Genomic DNA, 25,936 nt, shown 5'->3' with positions numbered 1-25,936 from the left:
GCTATTTTGGAAGGTTATATGGAAAGCAAAAAACCTAGGATATTCTAAATAATTCTCAAAAAGAGAAAATCAAATGACTTATACTACGTGATTTTATTTTAAACTGAAAAATTCTGAATAACTAGGATTAGTAGATTGATGAGTCACACCATTTTACAGGAGGCCTTTCCAGTCATCTAATAAATATTTATCATTACTGATTTTTAACACAACAAATGACCCATTAAGAGTAGCCAACATTTCCTATAATTTAATGAGTTTTTAAATTGCCAGGATTTCATCCAAAAATAATAAATGATTCTTGTCTCCTCTTTATAAACTACTAGGAAAGCACATGACTCCATAAATGTTACTTCCTTGGAGCCCATGTCCCCTGGAGTTTTACAGATATAACTTCTTAATTACTTTCAACAACTTCCTTACAGGAGGAAAGAGAGATACACACAGTGTTGCTGAGTTTCATTAATCAGTATCAGAATTAGCATAACAGACACTTCCATTATTAAGTGTTTGCCAAAAAGAGCCAGGCACTAAGTTAAGTATTTGACATACATTATCACAGTAAAGAAAATGTGTTGCAGTGAAAATGAAAATCACAATGTGGGGACTAGGAACCAACAGATAGACTTTTATTTGTGTTTCTAGGTAAAGCTTAAACACAAAATCGGATATGTGCTTTAAAAACATCAAAAGGTGTGTTTTTAAATATTTAAGGTAAAAATGTCAGGCAAAGATTAGATGTGGGGCAGGGAGAAGAAAGAAGTAAGTGTTTATGGTCCTAATGCCGTAGTTCTCAAACTCTGCCCCAAGGCACCCTGGAGCGCCATGGCAAACTCACAGTATAGTTTCAGTTTTCTGCAGAAACACAGTGATACTTGATATCTGCTGGACATCAGTTTCAAAATCAGATTGCACTATAATCCTTCAGATGATTTCCTTTGTCACTTTGGATTCTGGTGGTCACTGTGATTCAAAGCAAGAACTGTACAAAAATCAATGTTGAACTTGGAAATGCGGGTGACAGTGTCCAATCTGATTCCAAGCCTGAAGAGGCTCTATGGCACCCAGCAGTACACCTAGCCCATTAATAAACAGGTGTGGTTATTGAATAACAAAATTAAAGTACTATTTTTCCTTGATTTTCAAGTGACAATTATACTGTAAAGGCACAAACGTTTATTCAGATTGGGACCTAATTACTTGATGAATAGAACCATTAGGTATTTCTTCTGGCCTAGGGGGTACCACAAAAAAATTCCTGGGACACTAGGGTGTCACAAGCCATGAAAATCCTCTGCCTGAAGTCCCTTGGGCTCCCTTCACCAGAGGATCCTGAATCCTCACACAGTGGCAATAATTCAGAGCAAAGGTGGGTTTACAGTGAAGGCTGAACGTAAACACTGGCCCTGTGAGGGGCCCTAGCAAAGTGTTCAGTTGTCAGACACTTTTTGGAAAATAGTTAATAAATAACAACAAAAATATTTATAAAAATATTTAAACGGCAGTTAGGTTGAGGCCACTGTCTCCTTACCTCTGCCACACATCTCTGGTCCTATCAGAGCAGCTGTAGCATTTGGGGATGTGGCTCAAAGTCAAACTGTAGAATCATTTTACTTGGGTTTCATTAGATACACTTATGTGCTTTGAAGTCACTTCTGCATTTCTATCCTGGTACAGAAATGGTTTCCAGGGACACTCCCACTCTCCCATCCTGCCAGCTCCCTAGTGCAAGCTCGAGGTTGTATGGGGTATGGTGACCTGGCCTGGAAGTATAAGGTAGTGGAGAATTATGCCAGAGGAAAGGCTAAATAACAATAATAATAATAATAATAATAATAATAATAATAATTCATTCTATTCTCTCCATAGGAAACATTACAAACTCACTGTCATATGAAAACGTGATCAGAGAGTCTATAGCTAAAAAATATATAGGGGAGGGAAGGTATTTTAAAGGTGAAGGTGTATTTGGCAGTTAATGACAACATCATGATATTTTTCTGGGTTTTGGGGTCTGTAGTATTTTCTCACTTTAAAAAACTGTGCAATTTGTGGAGGTTTGTTTTTTCAATCTAAATAAAGATCATGTCCATGCCTAATGTTGTATTTATAATTTTGAATTCTTTTTCTTAAAGAGGTTCCCCTGAATTGTACAAACTTCAGATCCCGTAAAACCCGGACCTGCCAGCAGGGAGGCGGGAGTGCCAATCCTACCCAAGTAGCAGGCCCGAGTCCCACACGTTCCTGCTCCCAGGCCCCTCTGGAGCTTGTNCAGCAGGGAGGCGGGAGTGCCAATCCTACCCAAGTAGCAGGCCCGAGTCCCACACGTTCCTGCTCCCAGGCCCCTCTGGAGCTTGTGACCGGCTCTCAGTGTAAGGGGTGGGGTTGGGGGGACCTCCGAGCTACACCTATAGGATTCACGGCCCCAGCTGCCAGGACTCTCAGTCCCCGAGCAGAGAGCATGACCAGCATGGGAGGCATCCGCTGTAGAAGGACCCAGGGACCCCTGCAGGGCCTCCAGGGCAATCCCAGGAAAGCCCCAGGGCCACACCAGTGGGGGCAGCTGCCTCAGACCTGGCTCCAAAATCCTAACAATGGGTCCTGGATGCCCTGCCCCTGTCCTCGGCTCCACACTTGTGCCTCCTCCAGGCAGACCTGCACCCCCACCCATCTGACGCTCAGAGTGTCAGGGATGGATGGAGGGCCGCGCTGAGCTCCAGCCCCAGTAGATTCCTAGCAGGGTCAGCAAGGCTGGGAAAGGTCCCAAGGCTCCCACTAGTGCCAGGATGACTCCCGAGCCAGACTTGGCCTCAAATCCTGATTCTGCCCCTTTATAGCCGTGTGACTTCGGGCAGCAACCCTGTCCGAGCCTCAGTCTCCCGTTCTGCAACAGGAAGATACCACCACCTCCTCCAGGCGGTTGTGAGTCCTAAGGGAGAGAACGCACACAACGCCTGTGCTCAAGGCTACGGTCACCTCCCAGCTCACAGCAGGTGCGCCACTGCCTGGGTGTATTTCAACGCCTCCGAGTGCCTCTTCCCACAATTCCAAGCCTTCTCAGAATCCCATTTCTGCATTCTAATTCAGGCACACCTGGTCCACTTTCAGGTGTCTCCCCCGAAATGATAGTTACCCCCTGGGGCACATGAACTTACAGGACCCCCCTGCTGGTCTCCATCTCCTGAGCACAGCTCCCTCCTCCAGATTCCCCAACTGTCTGTCCCAGGACTTCTCGATATGCACTCTCCCCCGCTACAAACCTCTCACTGCCTCCAAAACCACCACGCGCCAGCCCACCTCCTTGCACTCACGCTATTTGTCTTCCTGCCTGGAATTCTTATTCTCCCAGACAGCTAGTCAAGCCCCACCCAATCCGCAACGTCGGCAATCAAGTAATCACACCGTGCTCATACTCATTTATTGAGCATCTACTCTGTGTCAAGCACAACGCCAGGCACTCAGGAAACACCACCTCTCATTATTCCTGCAAGCCTATAAAGTGGATCTTAGGCCCAGTCTATGGAAAGATGGAGAAATGAAGGGTCTGAGAAGTAAGGCAGAGAAGTGGAGCATGTGACTCATGCCCCCAGAGCTGGCAGGTGGCACAGGTGGGAAGCTAGCCCCTCTGCTCTGCAGCTCTAGCCTCCCTTCCAGGTCCTTCACTCAGCCTCCAGCCCCCTTTAGCCCCCGCGGTTGTAGGAAAATGCTTCCCACTTCCGTGCCTGAGAGCTCAGGGCCAGAGCTCAGGATTCACTGTCCAACCTTGGCTTCCAACAAGAACAATCGCGCCTTCCAATTTCCCAACAGAATCGAGAAGTAGAGCTAATTTGGAAAACAGAACACAGTGTATTCGAGGGAAAAGAAATGAATCCCCCTTTATTCACAGGGAACAGCATGTTCCCAAAATTCAAATCAGTTGCAAGAGCAGATTGATCAAATCACTGGCATTTTAATGCACTGTCCTACATTCAGGACAGGATAGATGATTTGCAGGGCCCCGTGTAAAACAAAAATGCAGGGGCTCCTTGTTCCAAAAGTATTAAGAAATCCAAGAGGGTGACAGCAGAGCATGAACCCAGGTATGGGGTCCTTCCGAGCATGGACCGCCCAGGCTGCACACCCATGAAGCCGGCCCTGCCTGCATTTCCATTTCATTTGATTTAAAACCCAAAGAGCAGACGAAGTACTGAGAAGCAACTCCTGGAGGCTCACGGAGATGCTGAATCGGGCCGAGCCCAAGAGCCCACAGGCAGTCTTCGGGGGCGGAGGGACACCCCATGTGCTGGGAGGCAGGCACCCCCCCTTCCATTGCCCAAGGTGTGGGCACCGCTCCCACACGGGGGAGGCAAGTGTGTGATCTCAGGCAAGCCCCTTGGGGCTGAAGGTTCCTCAACTTTAAAATAACTTCTATGACATCGGCCAGAGCAACCTTTTTCACGACACATCGCCAAAGGCAAGAGAAATAAAAGATAAAATGAACTTATGGGACTTTATCAGGATAAAGAGCTTCTGCACAGCCAAGGAAACAGTCAAAAAAACTAAGAGACAGCCCACGGAATGGGAGAATATATTTGCAAAGGACACCACAGATAAAGGACTGGTATCCAAGATCTACAAAGAACTTCTCAAACTCAATACACGAGAAACAAATAAACAAATCATAAAATGGGCAGAAGATATGAACAGACACTTTTCCAATGAAGACATACAAATGGCTAACAGACACATGAAAAAATGTTCAAAATCATTAGCCATCAGGGAAATTCAAATCAAAACCACACTGAGATACCACCTTACGCCAGTTAGAATGGCAAAGATAGACAAGGCAAGAAACAACAATTGTTGGAGAGGATGTGGAGAAAGGGGATCCCTCCTACATTGTTGGTGGGAATGCAAGTTGGTACAGCCACTCTGGAAAACAGTGTGGAGGTCCCTTAAAAAGTTAAAAATTGAACTACCCTATGACCCAGCCATTGCACTACTGGGTGTTTACCCCAAAGATACAGACGTAGTAAAGAGAAGGGCCATATGCACCCCAATGTTCATAGCTGCATTGTCCACAATAGCCAAATCATGGAAGGAGCCGAGATGCCCTTCAACAGATGACTGGATTAAGAAGCTGTGGTCCATATATACAATGGAATATTACTCAGCTATCAGAAAGAACGAATTCTCAACATTTGCTGCAACATGGACGGCACTGGAGGAGATAATGCTAAGTGAAATAAGTCAAGCAGAGAAAGACAATTATCATATGATTTCTCTCATCTATGGAACATAAGAACTAGGAGGATCGGTAGGGGAAGAAAGGGATAAAGAAAAGGGGGGTAATCAGAGGGGGGAATGAAACATGAGAGACTATGGACTGTGAGAGGCAAACTGAGGACTTCAGAGGGGAGGGGGTGGGGGAATGGGATAGACTGGTGATGGGTAGTAAGGAGGGCACGTATTGCATGGTGCACTGGGTGTTATACGCAACTAATGAAGCATCAAACTTTACATCGGAATCTGGGGATGTACTGTATGGTGATTAACACAATATAATAAAATAAAATTAAAAAAAAAAAAATAAGGAGGCTCGATTGGGTGGCTTCCAAGGACCCTCCCGGCTCTCGAGGAGAAAGGGAAGGTATCACTTGTGACGTTTCACCTACTTGCTACAGCCTTAAGTGCCACTAAAGGTATTGGTCCTTTCAAGCCTACAAATGACAGCACAGCCCAGTTCCAACAATTGGCAGATGCAGGGAGAAGGACGAGAAATGTGAAGAAAGGAACTCAGCCAAAAAGGCCAGAGTCGGCCAGGGCCTGCTGGCCAAGGGACCGCGGGAGGGCGGTCGGGGACAGCTCGCCCTCCTCCGCTGGCCCGGGCCCCCTCGAGCTCCCATTCCAGCCTTTCTCTTCCTTCTGTCACAAGGGCCTGGGCACAAGTGACAAAAGGATTGAAGTCCCTTCAAAGGCAAAGGCACAAAATGTTAGAGAAGAAGGCCAATGGAAAACACGTTCCCATTTTCACCTGAGGGGCAGAAGCCCCCCTTCCCCACCACCATGTGATGACCAGGAGAAGAAATCACCCGAGATGCCAGCTCGGACACACCACTGCTCTAGACTCAAGGTCCAGCCCCAAAGCCTTGGGGCATTTCCCCTGGCCACCAGCAGAAGCACAGCCAGCCAGGCTCCCACTGGCTCAGAAATTGTAGATAAGGAAACCACTACAGCAGGTCCCGAGTGGGGTGTCATGAAATACTTAGTCTTTCGGAAGGGCTCAGTTGCTTAAGGGGTCTGGGACACACTTCTCAGCTGTCATCAGCCACCTTCCCATGGCCCCAACACCCCGAGCATGAGCCCCCCATATGAGGTCCTGCCTCTGGAGCTCCATCCTCCAAGTGCCAGCCTCAGCTCAGGCCCACAATCCACGGGCACCCCAGAATGTATTGCCACGGGAGTGCGTGCTGGAGGCCGTCCTCCTTTTATCTTTCGATGGTCCGAGGGGCACGTCTGAACATTTCTTTGTCCCTAGCTTGGCCAAATTAAAAATAACTACCAACAGGCTACTTGCTGGGTAAATAAATCTGGGCCCAAATCCAGAGGGGACCTCCAGGGGGAAATTACACCCCTGGCACATCACCTGCTCTCCCTCCCCCCCCAATCCCGCTCTGTTCTGCTCAGTCTGGAACCTTCAGAGAGGGGCCAATGGAGCCTGGCGGGGTGGAGGGTGGGGGGAAAGGCAGTCAGAGCTGGATCCAAAGCTTGGCCCTCCGATGTGCCTCCTAGGGAACAGCACTGCCCTGAGCCCAAGGTCCCTACACTTCTGATGGGGTGGGGGTGGGGGTGCAACAGCAGAGAGACAAAACAGCAGAGACGGGAGGGCTGCAGGCCAAGGTCAACTGATAGGGAGCGCCTGCCATGGCCCGTCGCTGTGATGACAAGAACACCGTGGCTTTCGCTCAATGACGGGCCCAGCCATGCTGCTGGCCCCAGCAGGCCTTTTGATGTCATAGTTGGAACTGGGCTCCATACTCTGCCGGGCACAGGCGCCTGAGGCGGGAGCAGGTCACCTGTCCCACTTGAGTAGGTGTGTGGAGACCAGGGCCGAAGCAGGCGGGTCACTAACCTGACACCGCGCCGCTGGGAGGGGTGCTGGTCCACATTCAGGGAAGGCGAGGGGGATGCTTTTTCACTAAGAAAAGCTCTCTTTGTGAGGTTGAATGATGAATTCAAGAATGACCGTGAGAGGGGAGCAGGCTGCATTACAGGAGCCAGACGGCGGCGGGGAAACAGAATGCTTCCTCCTCTTATAGTGAATGTTCACGACTTTCTCCCTGAGGGTCCGCAGAGAATCAATTTAAGCAGGTTCCTAATGGGTAATGAGTCATGAAGTGCAAAGGGTCTGGGGCCTCCCGTTGGCAAGAGTGGCTGCCTGGGGGGGGGGGGGGGGGGGGGGGCGGGTGTGAGCAGCAAAGATGCCCCGCAAGGCTCGTTTACTCCAGTTTGAATGACTGCATTCTGTCTGTCCCACTCGATTCCATTCCAAGGACACTTGTCAGCCACGGCTCCAGCCCAGACGCTGGCCCAGCGCTGGTCTGGGGTGTGGAGGCAGCAGAAACAGAAGCGAGACTTTGCACATTCCGGGAAACCAGACCCCCATTCTAATCAGTGCTGCGACTGCAAATTCCAGGGCGCTGGGGGCCCCGCGTAGTGAGGTTTCCCTGAACCTGGCGGAGAAAAGGCACAGGAGGGGGAAGAGCGGCATCACCGGGCTGTGGCGAAGGCAGCAGGCTGAGGTCTCAAATAAACCTGCAAATCTTGTGCCTCGCCGGGAGCGCCCTGCTGCAGACTGAAGGAGAACAAAACGGAAGACACGTTTTGGAGTCAGACTTCCCAAGGCCAAAGGCTCTTGGACCTCTTCTTGTTAAAATAAACTGAATTCACAAGCAGCAACTGCTCCTTTTTTTTTTTTTTTTTAAAGATTCGAAATTGAATGAGGGACTCCCATGCCCTCTGTCTTCTGTACAGAAGAAAAGAAATAAAATTCGGGAGGGTTCTGTGTGACCTATTTCTCGCCTCATCACGAATAAAGGAGGAAGAGGAGCCGGAGCCCGGGAGCCTGGCCTCGATTTGCAGCCCACACTGGCACTTCCAAGCGCTGGCAGCCCCTCTCTTTCCGGAGCAGTCTCCCAGACGGCTGAGAGTGGGAAAAGCTCTCCTGACGCCAGACCTCAGGCTGCGAATCCGTCCCCCAATGCCCACAGTGCCCTGAGCGCGGAGCCGTCTGCAGAGGCTGGGCCAAGGCTGCCGCAGATGTTTCTGGAAAAGACCAGGGCGGGTGAAGTGAAGGAGCACAAACCCTGACTCTGACCCAAACAAGTCTGAGACGGTCTCTCCCGACCCCCAGCAGGCTTTCGGGGGCACCTGGCCAGTTGGCTGCAAACCCCTACACACGCTGTCAGTCACAAGCATGGCTCAGCATCAACATAGCTGGTAAAAGGTGCCTTTTCCAGAACAATGTGTCTATGTTTAATGGTGCCTGTCATTGCTAATCACTTTGCGGTTTCATTGGTCAAAAAAAAAAAAAAGGGTCCTTCCTTGCACACCATGGTGAACGCTTGGGTTTGGTCAGTCTTGTTGCCTTTGACAGTCTTTCCTGACCTATTGTCTGTATTAGGGGGAAAAGTTTCCAATCAATTCCTCTACAGTTTTTCTTTTTCCCGAAGTCTCCTGAATGTCCAGCATGATGTGTCTTTTATTACCATCAGGGAACCGACTGACTGCTTGGTTCACAAAAACACTATTAACTTTCCCCTTGATAAGCATCTGGCTCCGGTCTTGACCTTCCCAGATATCTCATTTGGGTTCTCTTCCTGCTCCGACTGCTCCTAGTTGTTATGTCTGGAGTGGCGGGGAAGGTTCAGGCACCGTAAGCAGCAGGCTGGGAGGAGACGGCTGAGTTGCTCAAGGGGCCTGGGAGACACCCTCCTCAACCGTCCTGGGCCCCCTCCCACAGCCCCCTGGTGGAGGGGGATGGGCCTGGGGTTTGGGCTGGGGAACAAGAAGGTGCAGGGAGGGACATGACCAGTGAACCAAGGCCCTCCGTCCAGGAAGGGGACAGTTCCTCATGAGAAGTGCCCCATGCCCATTCATAATGAGTACGGACCTCCAGATCCAAGGAGGAGAATGAGCGTAATTTGTAAAACTGACAGAAGCCAGAAGGAATCTTTGGCTCCAGTAAGAAGTGGAAAGTGGGCCCTGAGACCCCAGACAAGCCACTTCCTGTCTCTGGGCCTCAGTTACCTCAGCAGTAAGATGATGAGGGGCTAGGCGACACCATTTCCGACATCCTTTCCAGCTCCCAAAAAAAGGTATATGATCTAATAAACCTGAAAAGTACATTTCCTGATCTTTTCCTTTTGGCCTATAATTCCCATCAATATAGAACATTCCTGTTTTCAAGGCTGGTTTCCTGTGTCCCGCGCTCGGGTGTCTTCCGATAGAACCAGCCAGTGCCGCCTCACCAGTTTGACTTTCAAAGTGACCTTCCTGGCTGGGATTAGGATGCCCTGTCAGGAAGAGCAGATAGAAGAAAAAGTCTGGCCTTCCTATATCCACACAACAGAATACGGTGCGGTCGTAAAATGGAATGTTCTGGAACCTAACAACATGAATGAACCTTGAAAACATGACGCTAAGTGAAACAAACCAGCCATCAAAAACCACACATTGTGTGATTCCACTAATATGAAATGTCCAGAACAGGCAAATCTACAGGGACAGAAAGCAGATTTGTGGTCGCCCAGGGCTGAGCAGAGGAGAAGTACGGGGTGCGCGCTCACGGGTACTGGGTTCCCTTGGGGCGTGATGAAAATGTCCTAGAATTAGATCGTGGTGATAGTTGCACCCCTGTGAATATAGGGGAACAGTGAACCACACACTTGAAGAGGGTGAATTTTACGGTATGTGAATTATGTCTCAATAGAACTGTGATAAAAAAGGAAAAAAATGTCATTTGTTCCTTTTTATTCTTTTAATGTGGCTACTAGAATGTTGGATTTTATCTATGTGGTTCATGCTGTATTTCTGTTCATGTGTACGAGAAACATTTGAATAAACATATTCGTCACTTTCCAAAACAAACAAAAACATTCTGGTCTCCTCCTGCATCCTGGGCAGCCTTCATATCCGGGAGGCTCAGTGTGGAGACGCCTGGGTTGGGTGTCCAGGACTCACGGTCTCGGCCATAGTCTGACTTGTGACCTCGGACCTTCACATCCCCTGGCCCGTCCTGGCTCCTCACAGAAGACGCTAGTAAGTCTGCTTCTCTCTCCCTCTCCTCTGCCCCTTCCCACTGCTCGTTCTTTCTCTCTCTCTCCCTCTCTCTCAAATAAACAAATAAAATCTTAAAAACAAAAGGAAAAAAGCATCCACCTGAGAATAAAAAGAATTTAAAGATCAACCAGGTCGTTAACTCACTGAGCAGGATGACTCGTTTGGTACCTTCCTATTCTATTTATCTTGAAGGATTTCTTTCGGGGGAATTTCTTTTTGCCTGCCTCGACCATCGACCATCGGTGACTTAAGAGGCTGATAATTTTATAGCTGATGGCAACAAACCTGGGTATAATCCTCTTGGATAACAACTTGGCAACATACACCAAAGGGCATAAAAAATCCATATCATTCCATCCAGTCGTCGTACCTCTTAACATCTTCCCAAGGGAATAACCCCAGATATAGAAATAACGATGAGCACAAGAATGTTATTTCAGTATCGCTCACAACAGCAACCACAGCTCAAATGGACACAAAGAGGGGACTGGTCAACCAGACGCTGGTGATGCTTGGGACAGAGACGATGAAGCTGCCAGAATTGTGGCCCTTTTTCTGTTTTTCTTTATCTGTAAACCATATTTATAACTTTAAAAAACTGATAACAATAAAATATGTCATCAAAAGTATGAACGCGTTTCCCAAGATATCTACACAGTATGGTAAAGAAATTAACAAGAGCCTTTATGCCACAAGAAGGGAAGCTTGGTATATTCTTCTCAAAGAAAATCTAACCACAGCTTAAAAGGCACAGAAGCATCTCAGCCCTGATTTATCTGGCATGCCCACCATGATATTTGTACTGGTTTTTTTTTTCCCTTCAGCAAGAGCACTGTAATTACGATTCAAGGGCATTAATAATATGTGCTTAGAACTCTTGAGAGGAGAAATCAGTCATTACATGGATAGTTTTGGGGTCATCTTCCAACCAAAGGACACTGTTGGGGGGGGCATGTTTTCTTTAGCATCATTTTGGGAGACTAAGCAAAAGTACCCACCATTTCTCAGCCTCATAGGAAAATCATCTGGATAGACCCTGTCCCCTCCCAAACGCCCACCTGCTCCCGCAGGAACATATGGCTGAGGTGGGAAGGGCTCAAGGGCTCTTCCTTGGGCCCCAGCACAGAGTCTACAGTGCCCCACCACCAATGAGCGGGTAAGCTTGTGAGAAGCATGCTTCCTCTGGGTGACTCAGTTTCCCCATCTGTAAAGTGAAGGGTTGGGCTACAGGACCTGCAAGGACCTTCCACACTCAGGTTTCAGGTTCTGGGATTCGGTCTTCTCTACAAGTCCTAGTGAGTACGGCCAGCCCCCAGTGTCTCGGCAGGGAAGGAGTTATCCTTGTCCACAAGACCCCAGAAAACAAGCAAATGGGGAGTTACCCTAGTCCGAGACGGGTTGTGGAAGTGCAGTGATGTTTCTCAGAGGATGAAGGATTATCTGGCTGGCCAGTGAGGGGTATCCCATCGGAACAGGCGGTGCCTAAGAATACTACACAACCCCACAGGCAGAAAGGAATCAGCATACATGGATGGGTCTTCTCTAGATGGCCTCAAATTCTTGCCCTTCCTCCTGTACCTTCTGTTATCAGACTTTTCCTACTGGGGCTTTCCACTGAAGGCTGAACCATACTGGGCCATATTTTTCAGAGCCAAAAAGGTCAAACTGGTGAAGAAATTTCAAGCTGGGACCTACGGAACCTCAACTCAGGCCATTCCTTGACCAGCAAATGTTCCACAGAAACTCAGCCTGAGGAACTCAGAATGCAGGCCACGGGTTCCCTTACACGAATAAGAGATGATGCTGTGCTCTACATAATAATTGGGGTGCTGGTGTTTTGAACCCAAGTGCTCTTCCCTTGGAGCTGACGGTACTGGTCTCTGCCTTTGGCTTTCTGAAATAGAAGATCGGTGCTTGCAAACAATTCAGTGACCTTGGCCAAGAGCTATGGTGTCCCAGTGGGACAAGGGAACATGCCCTGAGGAGACCCATGTCTTTTTTTTTTTTTAAGATCTTATTTACTTATTTGAGAGACTGATATGGGGGGTGCACGGAGAGCGTGCATGAGCCAGGGCAGAGGGAGAGGGAGAAGCAGATACCCCGCTAAGCAGGGAGCTCAACACAGGGCCTGATCCCAGGACCCTGGGATCATGACCTGAGCCGAAGGCAGACGCTTAACTGACTGAGCCACCCAGGCGCCCCAAGACCTATGACTTTTTCTATCCTTCTGGCTCCCCTGCTTGGTGCCGGTTCTACCAGGAGTCCCAAAGAATCTGGAATTGCCAATTAGAGGTCCTAATTCCTTGCAGCTGTGATGCTCCAGGACTCCCAGGTGACAAAGCACCTTCCCAGCCTGACCCTCCCAGTGTCCTTCCGAGGTCTCCGGGGCAGCAGCCTTCCCCCCATGTCATAGATAAGGAAACTGAAGCTGGAGGGAGTTAGTAACTTACCCAAAAGGTCCGAGGGGGGCTAGAACCCATGTTTCCCAGGACACGAGTAGGTCATAGAGGAGACAGCGGCTCAGGGTTTCAGAACAGACTCAGGAGACTTCAGCGCCCCTCTTTCAGGAACCGACAGCCTGAGCCGGCAGATCAGTAAGGCCAGAGTTGACCTGAGCAATATTATCAATCTGCCAGACCTAACTGGCATTTATAGAACACTCCACCCAACAACGGCTGAATATTCTGCTGTTCACATGGAACACTCACCAAGACAGACCACATTCCAGACCAGAACACACACCCTAGCAAACTTAAAAGAACACAAATCAGACAAAGTATGTTCTCAGCCCACAATGGAACTGACCTAGAAATCAATAACAGAAAGATAGCTGGAAACCCCCCAAATATTTGGAGATTAAGTAACACGCTTCTAGATAACACTTGAAGCAGAGAAGTCTCAAGCCGGGGTTTGGGAGTACGGCAGACCTGCGACCCAATCCCAGCTCTGCCTCATCCCTACTGGCTAGCCTTGGGCGACTACAGTCCACTGCTTGGAAGTAGACTGCCACGCAGCCAGGGAGCGAGGACGGTGCCACTCCCTCCCTGGATGCGTCCAGCAAGCGCCCTGAGTAGGGCCGGTCACCCGGGCAGTCCCCTAACTCAGGCAGCACAGCGCCCCCTCCCAGAGAGCACCCAGTGGCCGTAGCTCTTTGGGTCACCGTTTTGCCCACTGTTCCCCACCACCTGGCCGTCCTGGAGAATACTGCCCCTCCGGGCCCCCCGGCCAGCTCACTCTGCCAGAGAAAAGCAGATGTGCCCGTGAGACGATGAGCCTTCTCGTCTCTACATCCATTTGGCGGCCACCTGCCTGGGCATCCCCGCCGGGCAGAACTCTCTGTGTCCATCCATCCCCACCAAGCGGCGACTGCCACTTGGAATACCGGCTCCAAAGACAGGGTTCTCCTAGCCACGGAGCGCGAGATGACTCAAGTGCCAGATAAGCCAGGGAAATCTCACCCGAAACTGTGTGAAAGGGAACTCTACTGCGAATCTCGCCAGACCCTGAGAAGAATAAAAAAACAGCTCATGACACACACACACACACACATGCAGACCTACCGTCTTCTCAAGATCTGATTGCACAACTCACGAAAAAGATTTCCTGAGGCCTGAAAATCTTGCACAAGGCTCTGACTCATTTAGACAAGGCTTATTCAAGTTTGAAAATTATCAAAAATTCCATCCACGACAACATGCCCTCTGAAACCATCATGTGCCGAAGGGGATGGGCTCAGCCCCTGGTGAGGGACCAGCTGCGGTCACATGAGGTTGTGAAGGACTGTTTTCGAAATGTGCTTACTTGACAATCTGTCCCGGGAAGCTCAAATCATAGGGTACCCGCAGGCTCCCAAACTCTTTTTCCCGCTTAAGACGTGACAATTCTTTCCATGGGAGGAGTTTCTAAAACATGGAAAGCAAACCAAGGATTATTCAAGAAGGTCCCCGGGCTTCAGGGCTACCCACTGCTACTTCCTGAGCGTCACGAACCCCAGGGAGGGGTAACAAGATGACACCTGTTAAATCCCAGGTGTTCCAGCTCTTCGTTCTAGAGAAGTCACACACTTGTCAAATGGTATCCAAGCAAGGACCAGGGGTTTCCGAGGGGGACGGGCAAGGCGGTGCCTGAGTCCCTCTGCCCGGAGAAGCTTTCTAAACATAGTTATTGGCAGATTTCAAGTCAGCCCGCAGGACACACGTCCCTTATCTAACCTTCCTTGTCTGCGAAGCCTTCTCTACCCCACCAACCCGCTTATCCCCAGGAAGACATGATGGTTATAGCGCTCCCCCCACTGAGCTGATTCCTTGTCAGATGCCGCAGTCAGGATGGCAGCTACGAGCGTGACAGCTTATACTGACGGGGTTCTAGTAACGTATCACCTACACTCCCAAGCGCTCCATCTAAGTAGGTGTTTCCACCCTCCAGCAACACCAGGACATTTGCATGCCAGTCCTCGTGTTTTTATAATGATTTCATGGATGGGGAAACGGAGGCTTATGGAGATTAAGTCACACCCAAGAAGTTCCACGTTTAGAAAGTGGTGATCTGACTCCTTCAGCCAGGTATTATGTGACTTACTACAAGCTCCTGAAGACCATGGGCTGCCTGGCCTTACTCCCTTTGACTCCCTACATCTGGGTCTTCTGCGTACATAGTAGGTGTTCCATAAATGCTCTGAACAAACTTAGAACTCATGTCACTAATTCCAAGAGCTAAACTCTGGGCCCTGACAGCAGCGAGGGACATGCGTCTTCCCTGCCGTTCACCTCTGTCCTGTGTTGCGCTGTACTAACTGGTGTCCATCGGTGGCTCTGGACACACGTCACCCAGCAGCACCGGATCACCCATCTTCCCTACAACTTCTGGGAGCCTTGCCAAAAGCATCTGGAATAGCTACACTTCTCAGTTTCTCTGCTAATATTAATTTTCTTTTTCTTTCTTTTTCTTCTTCCCTCCCTCCCTCCTTTCTTCCTACCTTCCTTCCCTCCTTTTTTCTTTTCTTCCTTCCTTTCTTTCTCCCTTCCTTCTTTCCTTCCTCTCCCTCCCTCTCTCTCTCTTCCTTTCTCTCTCTTTTTTATGGCAGAGAAGGTGGGAAGGAAAGATGAAATGACTCAGGAGGGATCTCACTCCAGGGACCCATGCGGCCCAGCCTTGGAGCCCCTGCAAAGCAGCAAGAGGCACCAGGTTCGCTGGGGCTCCTGTCTTGGGGGGTGGGCATGTCACCACAGTGGTCACCCAGGGATTTTCCACAGCCAGCAAAAGCTGAAGTACTAGGAAACCAAGCCCAAGAGGGGCCACATGCAAGATGGGCCAATGCCAACCCAGCCTTTATCCATCAATAACTTAAGGAAAGAAATAACTCATCCCAGCCTTGAAAATGAAGCGACCACAATTTTTCAGACTAGTTTTCTTACAGGAATCACTGACCAGTCCAGCTAGAAGGGACCTCAGAGATCATCTGGTCCAATCCCCTCATTGCTGAGTCTCTGAGAGGTTGGGGGCAGGTTACCTGGTCAGGTAACAGCCTGGGAAGTGACCAGCCTGCCGGTCCCTCCACACCAGCTGGCCTTCCAAGGAACCCTCAGCCTCCAGCCAAACTTGATTTCTTCTTCAAACTAAGCCTCACCAGAGCTATTTATTCACTTGAAATACAAGCTCATGGAAAGTCTGATTTCTCAATCCAAGGCACGAAACTGTGTCCAGGATCACACAACTCCAAATGGACTCACAATCCAGCCTTGCTGTCCGGAGGCTGTCGGACGTCTGACCACAGTTAGCTCATGGTCCCCACCATAATCGCTTACTGAATGCAGTTATTTTAAGCTCTAATGCAACCTATTTACAGCTCTTTTGGACGGAATGAAGTTACTCAAATGCTTGGCTTTCGATATTGTTAACTTACGAATTTTATGAAACCTTATTACTTTAACTCTTTAGCAAAACCGACAAAGAATAAAAGCAAACGACCAACCAGAGAGAGCAGAGCCTCATAGACTGTGGCAAAGACAGTTCTTTTTCTAAACCAGTGGTTCTTAACCGGGAATGCACAGCCAGGCTCCACTTTCAGAGGCTGTCCCTCCTCAGGCCTGGGGGGAGGAGGGGCAGGGGTACTGGGATGAGGATGGGGAGAGCTCCAGGCTTGTCTGGGCTGCGATTCGGGGGGGGGGCTGTCCTGTCGGGGGTACTAGGAGCAGAAATGGAAGCGGCTGCTGCTTTGGGAAGTCTCTTTCAGCCTCTTTCCTGGCTGCTTGTCCATTTTCTGGCAGAGGTCTGCAGCACTAGACACCCTGGCCCGTCTTTTGCAATATCTGGGAATCCAAACAGGCCTTTCTCTCCTCAGGGAGAGAGGCCTGGGGCTCTGTTTTGGAAACATCTTTACTCCAGCCCCTTCTGCTCCTTTGGCTTTTCTGCAGCAAGAGCTGCCCTGACGGCAACTGGGGGCAACCATGTCCTCCAACTCCCGTGCCTGTGGAATGAGAGCTGGGAGGTGTCCTACATTTCATCCCAAGGCCATGGCCATCTGGAGCACTGTTTACTCCAGCTATTAGCTGCGGCTTAGCTGAAGTTGGCGTATAATCTTAGTTTCTCTGTCAACAGCACAGCATGGTGATTATGAATGGGCCCTGGACCAGATGCATGGGTTCAAGTCCTGGACAAGGAACTTGTCTGTGACTCTGTCTTCCAGCTATGACACAGGGAAGATTACAGCACACCCTTCCTACAATTCTAGGAGGGTCAAATGAGTTAACGTACGCCTGGCACAGAATAAGCTCTAAATATATGTTAGCCTTTATTATTATACTGTTATATTAACTGCAATTCCTTTCTTTGTTATAATTTCCTGACAGTACAGAGTTTTTGCTTTAAACTAATCCAAACCGCTAATGGTGGAAGAGGAGAGGTCTTTGTTCTCTAGCATAATTGGACACTTTCCCATCCAAACCCTGACAGCAGCACTGATTTCTGAAATAGAGGAGTTGACTTCATTTCCAGAGTCATTGTCAGGAGACATTGTCTGAAGTTTTCATGAAACAGTGTACAGATAAAAGTGCTCTCTTTTATTTTTTTTTAAAAGATTTTACTTATTTATGGGAGAGAGGGGAGCGCGCATGAGCAGTGGGGAGGGGCAGAGGGAGAGGGAGAAGCAGATGCCCCACGGAGCACAGAGCCCAACGCAGGGCTCGATCCCAGGACCCTGAGATCATGACCTGAGCCGAAGTCAGATGTTCAACCTTTCCGAGCCACCCAGGTGCCCCCAAAGTGCTTTCTTTTAAATGGCGACACGTTCCGCCATCCAAAGATCCACCACGACTGCAAAGAGCCACTCAGCTGCCCAGGGCCTCGGGTCTGCGGGCATTTCCCACTCCCGTCCCCTCGCTCTCGGCTCCGGGCACACCCTCCCTAGGATCTTGGAAATCATGGGGCCCACTCATGTCTCCGGAGCTCCTTCCCCACATCCTTGCATGGCTCCCTCCAACCTCAGGCCTCCTGCGTCCACCCCAGTGAAAACAGCATCCCTGCCAACCCTCTCCGCCAGAGCCGGCAGCCAATTCACCTCATTTAACAATGACGTCAAGCGACCTGCTCATGGGCAGGGCTTCGACTGAATGAAGTCTTGGCTCCCAGGCTCCGGGCCTCAGAGGTGCCTCTGGGCAGTCAAGGGTGGAGTGCAAGATGAGGGAGGGGGCGGGGGGGGCGAAGGGAGGGGGGCAAAAGCAAAGCCTTCCTTGAAGGGCAGCCCGGATGGCCCCGTGTCTCTGGGTTCTCGATGTGTTCACTCATCCTCTACCCACATGCCGGTCAGGTGCCCTCTGGGTGCCAGGCAGACAGAGAAACACACAGTGTCTGACCCCCGCCGCGCTCGGTAAATATTTGCAGAGAGAGGAAAGGGTGAGAACAGCCTTGCCCCCTCTGTCTCTCTCTCCTCCCAAGGCTGCCACGCTCATCGTCCTGTGGCTGTCCCCTCGCTGGCTCTCCGGTAGCCTGCTGTGGGCCCGATGGCCAAAGGGCAAGGACCTGTTTCTCTCCCCACGGCGACTAGGATTGCGTCTGCCAAGCGCAGAGCTCGCTAAGGGATGCCATCTCATGGGCCATAAACGAGGTGCTGACCCGGTACAGTGAGACTACACACAGTAACAGCTGGCTTGCTTTTCACACATATGCAATGTGCTTTCTTAATGTAGTCACCTGACACCCAGACGACGGCAGTGGCCCTAACGTGCACCTGGTGCATGCCGCACTCCGCCGCTAGGTTAGTCCTACACTGGGGTTCTCGAAGCAGCGCCGGTCCAAGAACCTCCCAGTACGTAGCCCAGCTGGCCTCTTCCAGTCGGGGCCTCGGGGCCTCTGCGCCACCAGCCTGGGTCACTCTTGCTGCCCTCCCTCAACGTCCCCAGCCACACTAACCTGTTCGCCAGCTCCCAAGCCAGTCTCAGGCTTTGCCCAGGCTGTTCCCGGCCCTCTGGAAACTGGAAACTTCCTTCACCCTGCCTGACCTCTCTTCCTCAGCCCTGGGGTTGAGCACGAGGCTGGCTGGGAGGAAGGCTATCTGGGTTCGAATTCCAGCTAAGTGGCCTTGGGCAAGTAACTGAAGCTCAGTTCCTCCATCTGTAAAAGGGGGGTAATAGCAGATGCCCCCGCCTCATGAGGCTGTGAAGCCGAGTGAAGTCACACGGGTAACATGCCTGGCGCACAGGCTGGGGCACGGAGTGCACATGTACACCTGTGCATTGTCACACCCGTACCTCAGTCCCCGCTGGATCATTTCTCTCCAAGATAAGTCTCCTGCACCCGCAGCTGGGCTCCTTCCTGAGGGCAGAGGCCCGGCTCCCTGCTCCTGCGTCGCGGGAATCCTCCAATCTCTCCTGGACAGCTCTGGCACCTTGCTCTCCGCGTGAGCCAACCTGTGCCAGGCCCTAGCTGGTCATGTTGGACCCTATTCCGACAAAGAACATCTAGACCAGCCCCTGGCGCTGGGCTCCCCCCTCTCCCTCTCCATGCACTGCCCGCGGCAGGAGGCGGCTGCCAAGTGCACTGCCAAGCGCGGCTGGCCCGGCCCTACACCGCTGGATTGGCCACAGCTGAACTCCGTACTGTTTTTCCACATGGTCTCTCCGACTGGAGACCAGAAGCATCCCTCTGGAAGGTCCCGCGAGAGAGACCATTTCTCCACCCGTCGCCACATCCCCGCCGCCTCCCCCACCAAAACGGGTCCTGCTGATACAGAAAAGATGCGAAAGGACGGAGAAGGGGTTCAAGTCTTCATCCCGAACCCGCCTCCCACCCTCGGCCTCCGATTCCGCCATCCAAAGTCCCGTTCAGCTTATTCCAAAAAACCACTTTCATTTTTGTAGGATTGGCTCAGAACACGGGAAGCAGGCAGGCGGCGACGGCGCCGCTCCACCGGCGCCTGCCCAGGCGGATCATCTTCGCGGGAACCGCGGAGCCGGCGGGCAACACCGTTCCTTTCAAATACAAAGTTACGTAGGAAAGTTTTCGCCGGCAGGATCCATTAAGAAAATGAACGCACGGTTAACTCTACAGGCGCGGGGAGGGAGCAGGGGGGAATCCAGGGAAGCAGGGGGACGGCAAAGCGACAGAAATGAGTCCTAGGGGTCCCAACGCCTCCGGCACAAGGTACCTCTCCCAGTCCCACTCAACTCTGCGCGCACACTCCTGTCTTGTTTGTCCCTGCTCCCTGGCGCGCTGTGGTGCCCCGCCACCCAGCAGCCGGCCACCCGGCCGGACGCCCCGTCACCCCGACCGGGGGCTACGGGACAGAGCGCGCGGGGCACCCCCCGAGCGCGGAACCGGCCCCGGGCTGGGCGCAAAGCTGGGTTCCGAGGGGGTCCGCGGAATGCTCCTCCCCGGGGGCCGGTGCCCACCTTTCCCAGCAAGCGGGAGCCCTGAACACCCCGCGACGCTTCGCCGCCCCTCGGCTCGCCCGGGCCGCCCGTGAGGAGCGGTCGGAGCCGGGATAACGGGACCGGGGAGCTCGGGGCTCGCGGGTACCTTGGCCGCAGGCGCCGCGCTGCAGAACGATGACCGACGGCTGGTGCAGCGTCTCGGAGCGGCGGCTGGCTGCGCGCAGTTGGCACAGGTTGGCGTAGGTGTTGGCGTCGCTGCCGCACACCGGCTCGCTGCTGGCGCACACGCAAAGGCCGGCCTGCGCGCGCCTCCGCACCGTGGCCGAGGCCGGCACCCCGAAGGGCACCACGCACTGCAGCCCCTCGCCGCACGGACCCTCCTGCAGGCCGCACACCGCCCCCTCGGGCGCGCCGCACACCTCGCAGCAGCCGCACGCGTCGCGGACGCGGCCGCCTTCGCAGTGTTCCGGCAGCGGCTGGCAGCGCGCGGGCTCGCAGCGCTGAGGGCACCCGGCGGCCGGAGGCGCCGAGAGTCCGGTCCGGGACTGCTGCGCCTGGGCGGGCGCCGCGAGGAGCAGCAGAAGGAGCGGGAGGCACGAGGAGCGCGGGGGCTGCATGGCGGCTCCGACAGCGGCGGCTGCTAGCTGGGCGAGGGCCGAAGAGCTGCGCCGGGAAGAGCGCGGGAGGGACTAGGGCGAGCGGGTGTGAGTGCGCGCGACCGCGCGGCCCAGCCCNCCTGGTCTATGCGTCTCTCCTCTCCGCAGTTCGCAGGTTCTCTCACGCCCCTCGCGAGCCAAAAACTAAAAGACTCTGAGAAGGGGAACCTGCAGTGGCCCCGCGCGTGCGGGACCGAGAAAGTTCCCCAAATTGCCCAGCTGGGGATCCGCCCCGGCAGCGGGAGGGGCCGCTGCCGGGACCCCGGGCGGCGCTGGCGCTGCTGGCTCTGGTCACGCGCTCCAGAGGAGGGGGACGGGCACCTCTCTGGCATTGACCCCCGTGTCCGGCACGCGCGACCGTGACCGTGGTCCCTGTGCATCCGTACGAAGAAGGTGGCGCCCGCAGGGGCTGGCGGAAAGCCAACGCCCAGACCCACAATTACATGAAAAAAGCAAAGAGCAGAAGTAATTAGAATAGAATCATTCGTGTCAGATTCCTCTAAAAAGTTAAAGGGTGGGATGCGTGCTTGTACACGCACAGAATAGCTCGGGAGCGAGACGCCAGAGGCTGGTAACGCGCGGGGGCGGGGACAATGGGAGTCCTGCGTGAGAGAGGGGCTTCGTACCGCCTGAATTTTTCACCACGTGCATGATTAGCCGAAAATATTACTAAATAAAAGAGTTCATCTTTGATCTTCCATTTGAGTCTTCGATGCATCCTTTGGGACAGACGCAAGTCAAGGCATCACCTGGAGGGCGGGGGACGACTCCGGAGGCGTATCTGGGTGCCCCGGTGGCGCCAGGCCCGCGGGCGGCGGCCTCCTGGCCAGTGCTGAGCAGATGGACAAAGCTTATGCCTGAGGACCCAGGAGGAGACGGGTTCACACACGTGCCCTGCCAAGGGAGAGACGCCCACGGGCGGGTGGGCTGGGAACGCTGACTTTGGGTTGGAGTACGTGTGGGAGGGTGCATGGGAGGCTTACGGTTTTGCACTATTTTTTGGTATGTGGGTGGTTCCCTTGTGCACAAGATATTTTTCCAATAAAAATAGTTTTAAAAAGTAAAATCCAAATATTTATAACCACCCTTGCCCAAATCACCTCCCAGATGTGAGCCATGCTACCGTCCAGGGTCCAGAGGGGTGCCTGGGACCAAGGGTTGGGAAACAGGAGGCTCAGCAGCGGAAGCTTGCCAAAGACTTTAGGGAAGTGTTTCCTAAAGCCAGAACCTCGTCCTTGCGGAAAGGGAGAACTTGACCCAAAATTCACTCAGCCCTGGATACTGGAGAGGGCATAGGCTCTGCTGGCTGGGGGCGCTGTGTGCCTGGCTAGCTGTGATCACCCCAAAAAGGGGGTGTGTAGGGGTGAGGGAAGTAATTAACAAAGTTGATCAGCCAGTAATGAGTTTCCCCCACCGCAGCCCAGCGGGCAGATCAATTAAGCAGGGCCTGTGGTGGCAAATAAACTGGTGAAAACTTCTTTTTATCCAGTACTTTTATTTTACAGAGGAGAAAACTGAGGGCCAGAAAGGATAAGTGACTCCCCCAGGGTCACACTACCAGTTAAGAGTGATGCAGCCAGGACCGCAGCCTCCAGCCTCCAGCCGAACTGCTGGAGCGAAATAGCAGGTTAAAAATAAGACACTATTCTGGGTGGGTCTCCTGGCTTTTTCCCTAACAGAGGACAAGTCCCTGACAGTTTCACTGAGTCCCCCTCCCGCCTCCCCCTCACTCCATTCTCGATCTCGTCTCCCCACCATACACACTTTACTCCCCCAGTGCTGAATAACTTGCGTTTTCTGGTACATACCTTCTCCTGTCTAAAGCCTTTATGCTTTTGCTCGTGCTCTTCCCTCCTCCTGAAATGCCCTTCCTCCTCTCCAGGGTGAGTTGGTCTGACATAGTGAAGCTGCCAGGAGCCATGTCATCTGATGGGCTTGGGAGTGGAAATCCCACTTCTGTCCTTTCATTCTGTGACTTTGGGTACGTTGTTCAAGAACCTCGGGCACCTTCACCAGGAACATGGTGGTGACTGCGCATCTAGTGACTAAAAAAAGGTGTTTGTGGCCACAAAACCACCCCTATGATGGTTCACAACCCAGAAGGGATGTTCGCAATGGCGACGACCAGGAACAGCAAGCCACAGAAGCCATGTGGCTCTTCTCCCAGGGAAGGAAGATGGCACCACCCGCCACTGGAACCCAAGCTGGTGTGGCATCAAGGAGTCGGCAGAGGGAGGAGTGGAAGATGGAGCCGTTCCCGACAAGCAGAATTCAAAAAGCCCAAGGTTTTAGAAAGACCATGATCACATCACATCATCTCCCAGGACTGACTGCAGCTCACCCCCTGCTTTTACGTTAACACCAGCTCACCAAAGTGCCCCCCCACCCTCACCCCCCAAGACCTTCAACTCAGAGATGGAGAAATTAAAGTCCCACCAGGAGGATTAGGGAGATCCTGAACAGTCCACTCAGGAGGGTGGTGTGTGTGTGTGTGTGTGTGTGTGTGTGTGTGTGTGTGTGTGTCTGCCTGTGTCCATGTGCATGCCTCCATGGAAAGATACAGAATAATTCAATTGGAACCTGGCATCAAGAGCCCATCATTGATTGCTTGTCCCTTAATCCTAGCGTTCCCATTTCTAGAAGTAATGCTTTGGGTCTGAAAAAGCTACTCTTTCTCTTCTTTCTTCCCCCTCTATTGCCATTTAGAAAGACAGTTTCTTACGAGACGCATATTTTTGATACATCATGAAAACTCATTTCTCACCAGGTCTTGGCACAGATTCCCAGAGAACATTTTTCCAGAGAAAAGGGGGTAGTTCTGAAACCACAAGGGTGAGTTCCCTGCCATTTTCTCTACCGCCCAAATTTACAGCATTTAAACTTTAAGTTTGGACAAAGTCAAGCCTATTCATGAATAATAAACAAGAAAACACCATGGCTGACAAACCCTTGTTAGGAAATGAGGTTTTGAACTGGCACTGAGCAACTGTGTCTGTGCTGCCCCCAAAGAGAAAGGTCTCCCACTCAGAGCCTCTACCCTCCCAAAAGCAAGAAGGACCCAGACTGGCTGGGTCACATTGCCTTTCCTAATCCACAGGCTCTAAAACCTAAGGGGGTAGGGTAATAATTTTGACACTTCCTACAATCTTGTAATTGCCCTACTCAGTAATGTTCGGGGGCTGACAATCCCAGTAAAAGGAAGTCCAGACTTTGTAACCTGACATCCAGAATGCTCCATGAATGATGTCACCTAAACTGCCCTTCAATCCAGATTGTCCTCTGTTTCCAGGGTGGCAGACATCCATCCCCTAGTTGCCCTTCACGTCCATTCCCACCCTCTCCATAGTAACAGAACCTTGGCTGGGGACAGGCTGCCCAGGTAAAAGGTGACTTCTGAGCCAGTTTGATTCCCTTCCTTCGGAGAACCAGGCACACTCCCGTTACTCCCGTCAGAAAGTCATGATCTCCTTTGACAAAAGGCGCACCCTGCTCCTGCGTCACTGAAGACAGTCCCACGTTGGTTCAGTTTGGTTTAATTGGAGAGAAACTTCTCGAGCATCTGCCGTATGCTGGACACTCTGCTAGACACTGAGATGTGGCATTAAATAACAGAACCTCTGCCCCCAAGGAGCTCAAAGTCTAGAAATTTTCTGCAACAATGGAAATGGCCTCTACCTGTCCAAGGTGGCAGCCAGTAACTATGGGTAACTAACTACTGAGCATTAGGAATGTGGCAAGTGCAGCTAAGAAACTGAATTTTTATTTGCATTTCATTTTAATTCATTTAAGTGTAACCAGAGTGCACCCTGTTAGCCGTATGAAACGAGTGTCTATCACACTGGAGACAGGGATAAGGAAACAAGTGCAGGGTGACCAGAAGGAACTCCGTGAGAGGGAGGAACTGGGACTCTAAGGGTGCCAACTGAGCCGCATCTTAAGGGATGGGGAGGAAGTCACCAGGGGCACAGGAGCGGGCGGCACACGGTGGGGGGGGGTCAACTCTATGAGTCGCCTCAGTTGGGGAAGCAGCCAGCTGTCCAGTGTGGTTGGCAGCAGGTAAGGGGTCCCCGCGGGCAGGAGAGGAGCTGGAGGGGAGCACCGGCTTGTGAAGGGCTCCTGCTGACCTCCTGAGGAATTTGGGCTTTACCCTGGTGCTGATGAGGGCTTCCACTGCACTTTGAAGGAGATGTGTTTTGGTCGAATCACGTTGCCGCAGCGTGGATTCAGCCACAGGCATTTTTAAATAGAGCTACATTACGGGATTTGGGTTAAGGAGCACCTTGAATTAAATTGAAGATGCAGCTAATGTAACCTAATAGGTAAGAAGTGAAGAGATTCCAATAGCTTTGTAACAAATTATTAACTCATTTCGGCATGACCTCTTCCATGCAAGGCCCTCCTCCAAAAACACTGCAAAGCGCGAGGATGCTTAAAATATTTGGGGGGAACTTCAGAGGCACTTTGGAAATATTAGCATTTCCAATATCAAATCACAACATGTTCATGTCCCTTAATTAAAGGAGGACATGTGGGACCCAATCCCGGCCTGGCTGCTGTTCCATGTTTGCTGTCAAGCCTTCAAGATCTATAATTCTGATCCTGATTAATTTAGACTAACCTGTCCCCTAAATTAATTGCAGAAGACCAACGGTCTGGTCTGTGTTTGTATTAATTGGCTCTTTCTAATACATTTGCTCTAGAAAATTAAAAGGGCATGCCATACGACCAAATTTTTCCACTCTCCTTGACCGGCTTGATCAGACAGACACAAGTTCAAATAGAACCACAGGCAGCCACCAAAGCGTCATGAATGACAGCTTGTCAATTTTCTGTTACTCGGGAGCAGCATAAAAAGCTGAACGAGGTCACGTACAGAACATGCTGCCTTTCAGGCAGGAACGTTTGAGTTCAAATCAAAGAAATGATGAGCCAGAATTTTAAATGTGCTTGTAAAGAGAAATTTTAAAAAATGGGGAAGGGTGTTCAATCTTTGAGTAATTTCCTCATCTAGTTACATAGGCACTAAAATACACACAAAAGGCCAACGTTTTATAGGTATTAAAAAGCATTTACTGAATTTATCAGGAGGATCTC

The 25,936-nt window shown here is 51.5% G+C and overlaps 1 protein-coding gene across 1 annotated transcript in view; it reads right to left on the bottom strand.

Annotated features, from left to right (window-relative positions):
* HTRA1 (HtrA serine peptidase 1) overlaps positions 1–20,803 on the bottom strand; it is a 53,369-nt gene extending 32,566 nt beyond the window's left edge. Inside the window, exon 1 of the mRNA XM_034663385.1 lies at positions 20,332–20,803. Coding sequence (XP_034519276.1) covers positions 20,332–20,803 — 472 coding nt within the window. The remainder of the gene's footprint in view (positions 1–20,331) is intronic.
* Between the last annotated feature and the right edge of the window lie 5,133 nt (positions 20,804–25,936).

This window comes from Ailuropoda melanoleuca, chromosome 6 (genome assembly GCF_002007445.2).
Source record: "Ailuropoda melanoleuca isolate Jingjing chromosome 6, ASM200744v2, whole genome shotgun sequence".
Classification (NCBI taxonomy): Eukaryota; Metazoa; Chordata; class Mammalia; order Carnivora; family Ursidae; genus Ailuropoda; species Ailuropoda melanoleuca.
The sequence above is the reverse complement of the archived record's forward strand: the minus strand, read 5'-3'. Positions and strand labels throughout refer to the sequence as shown.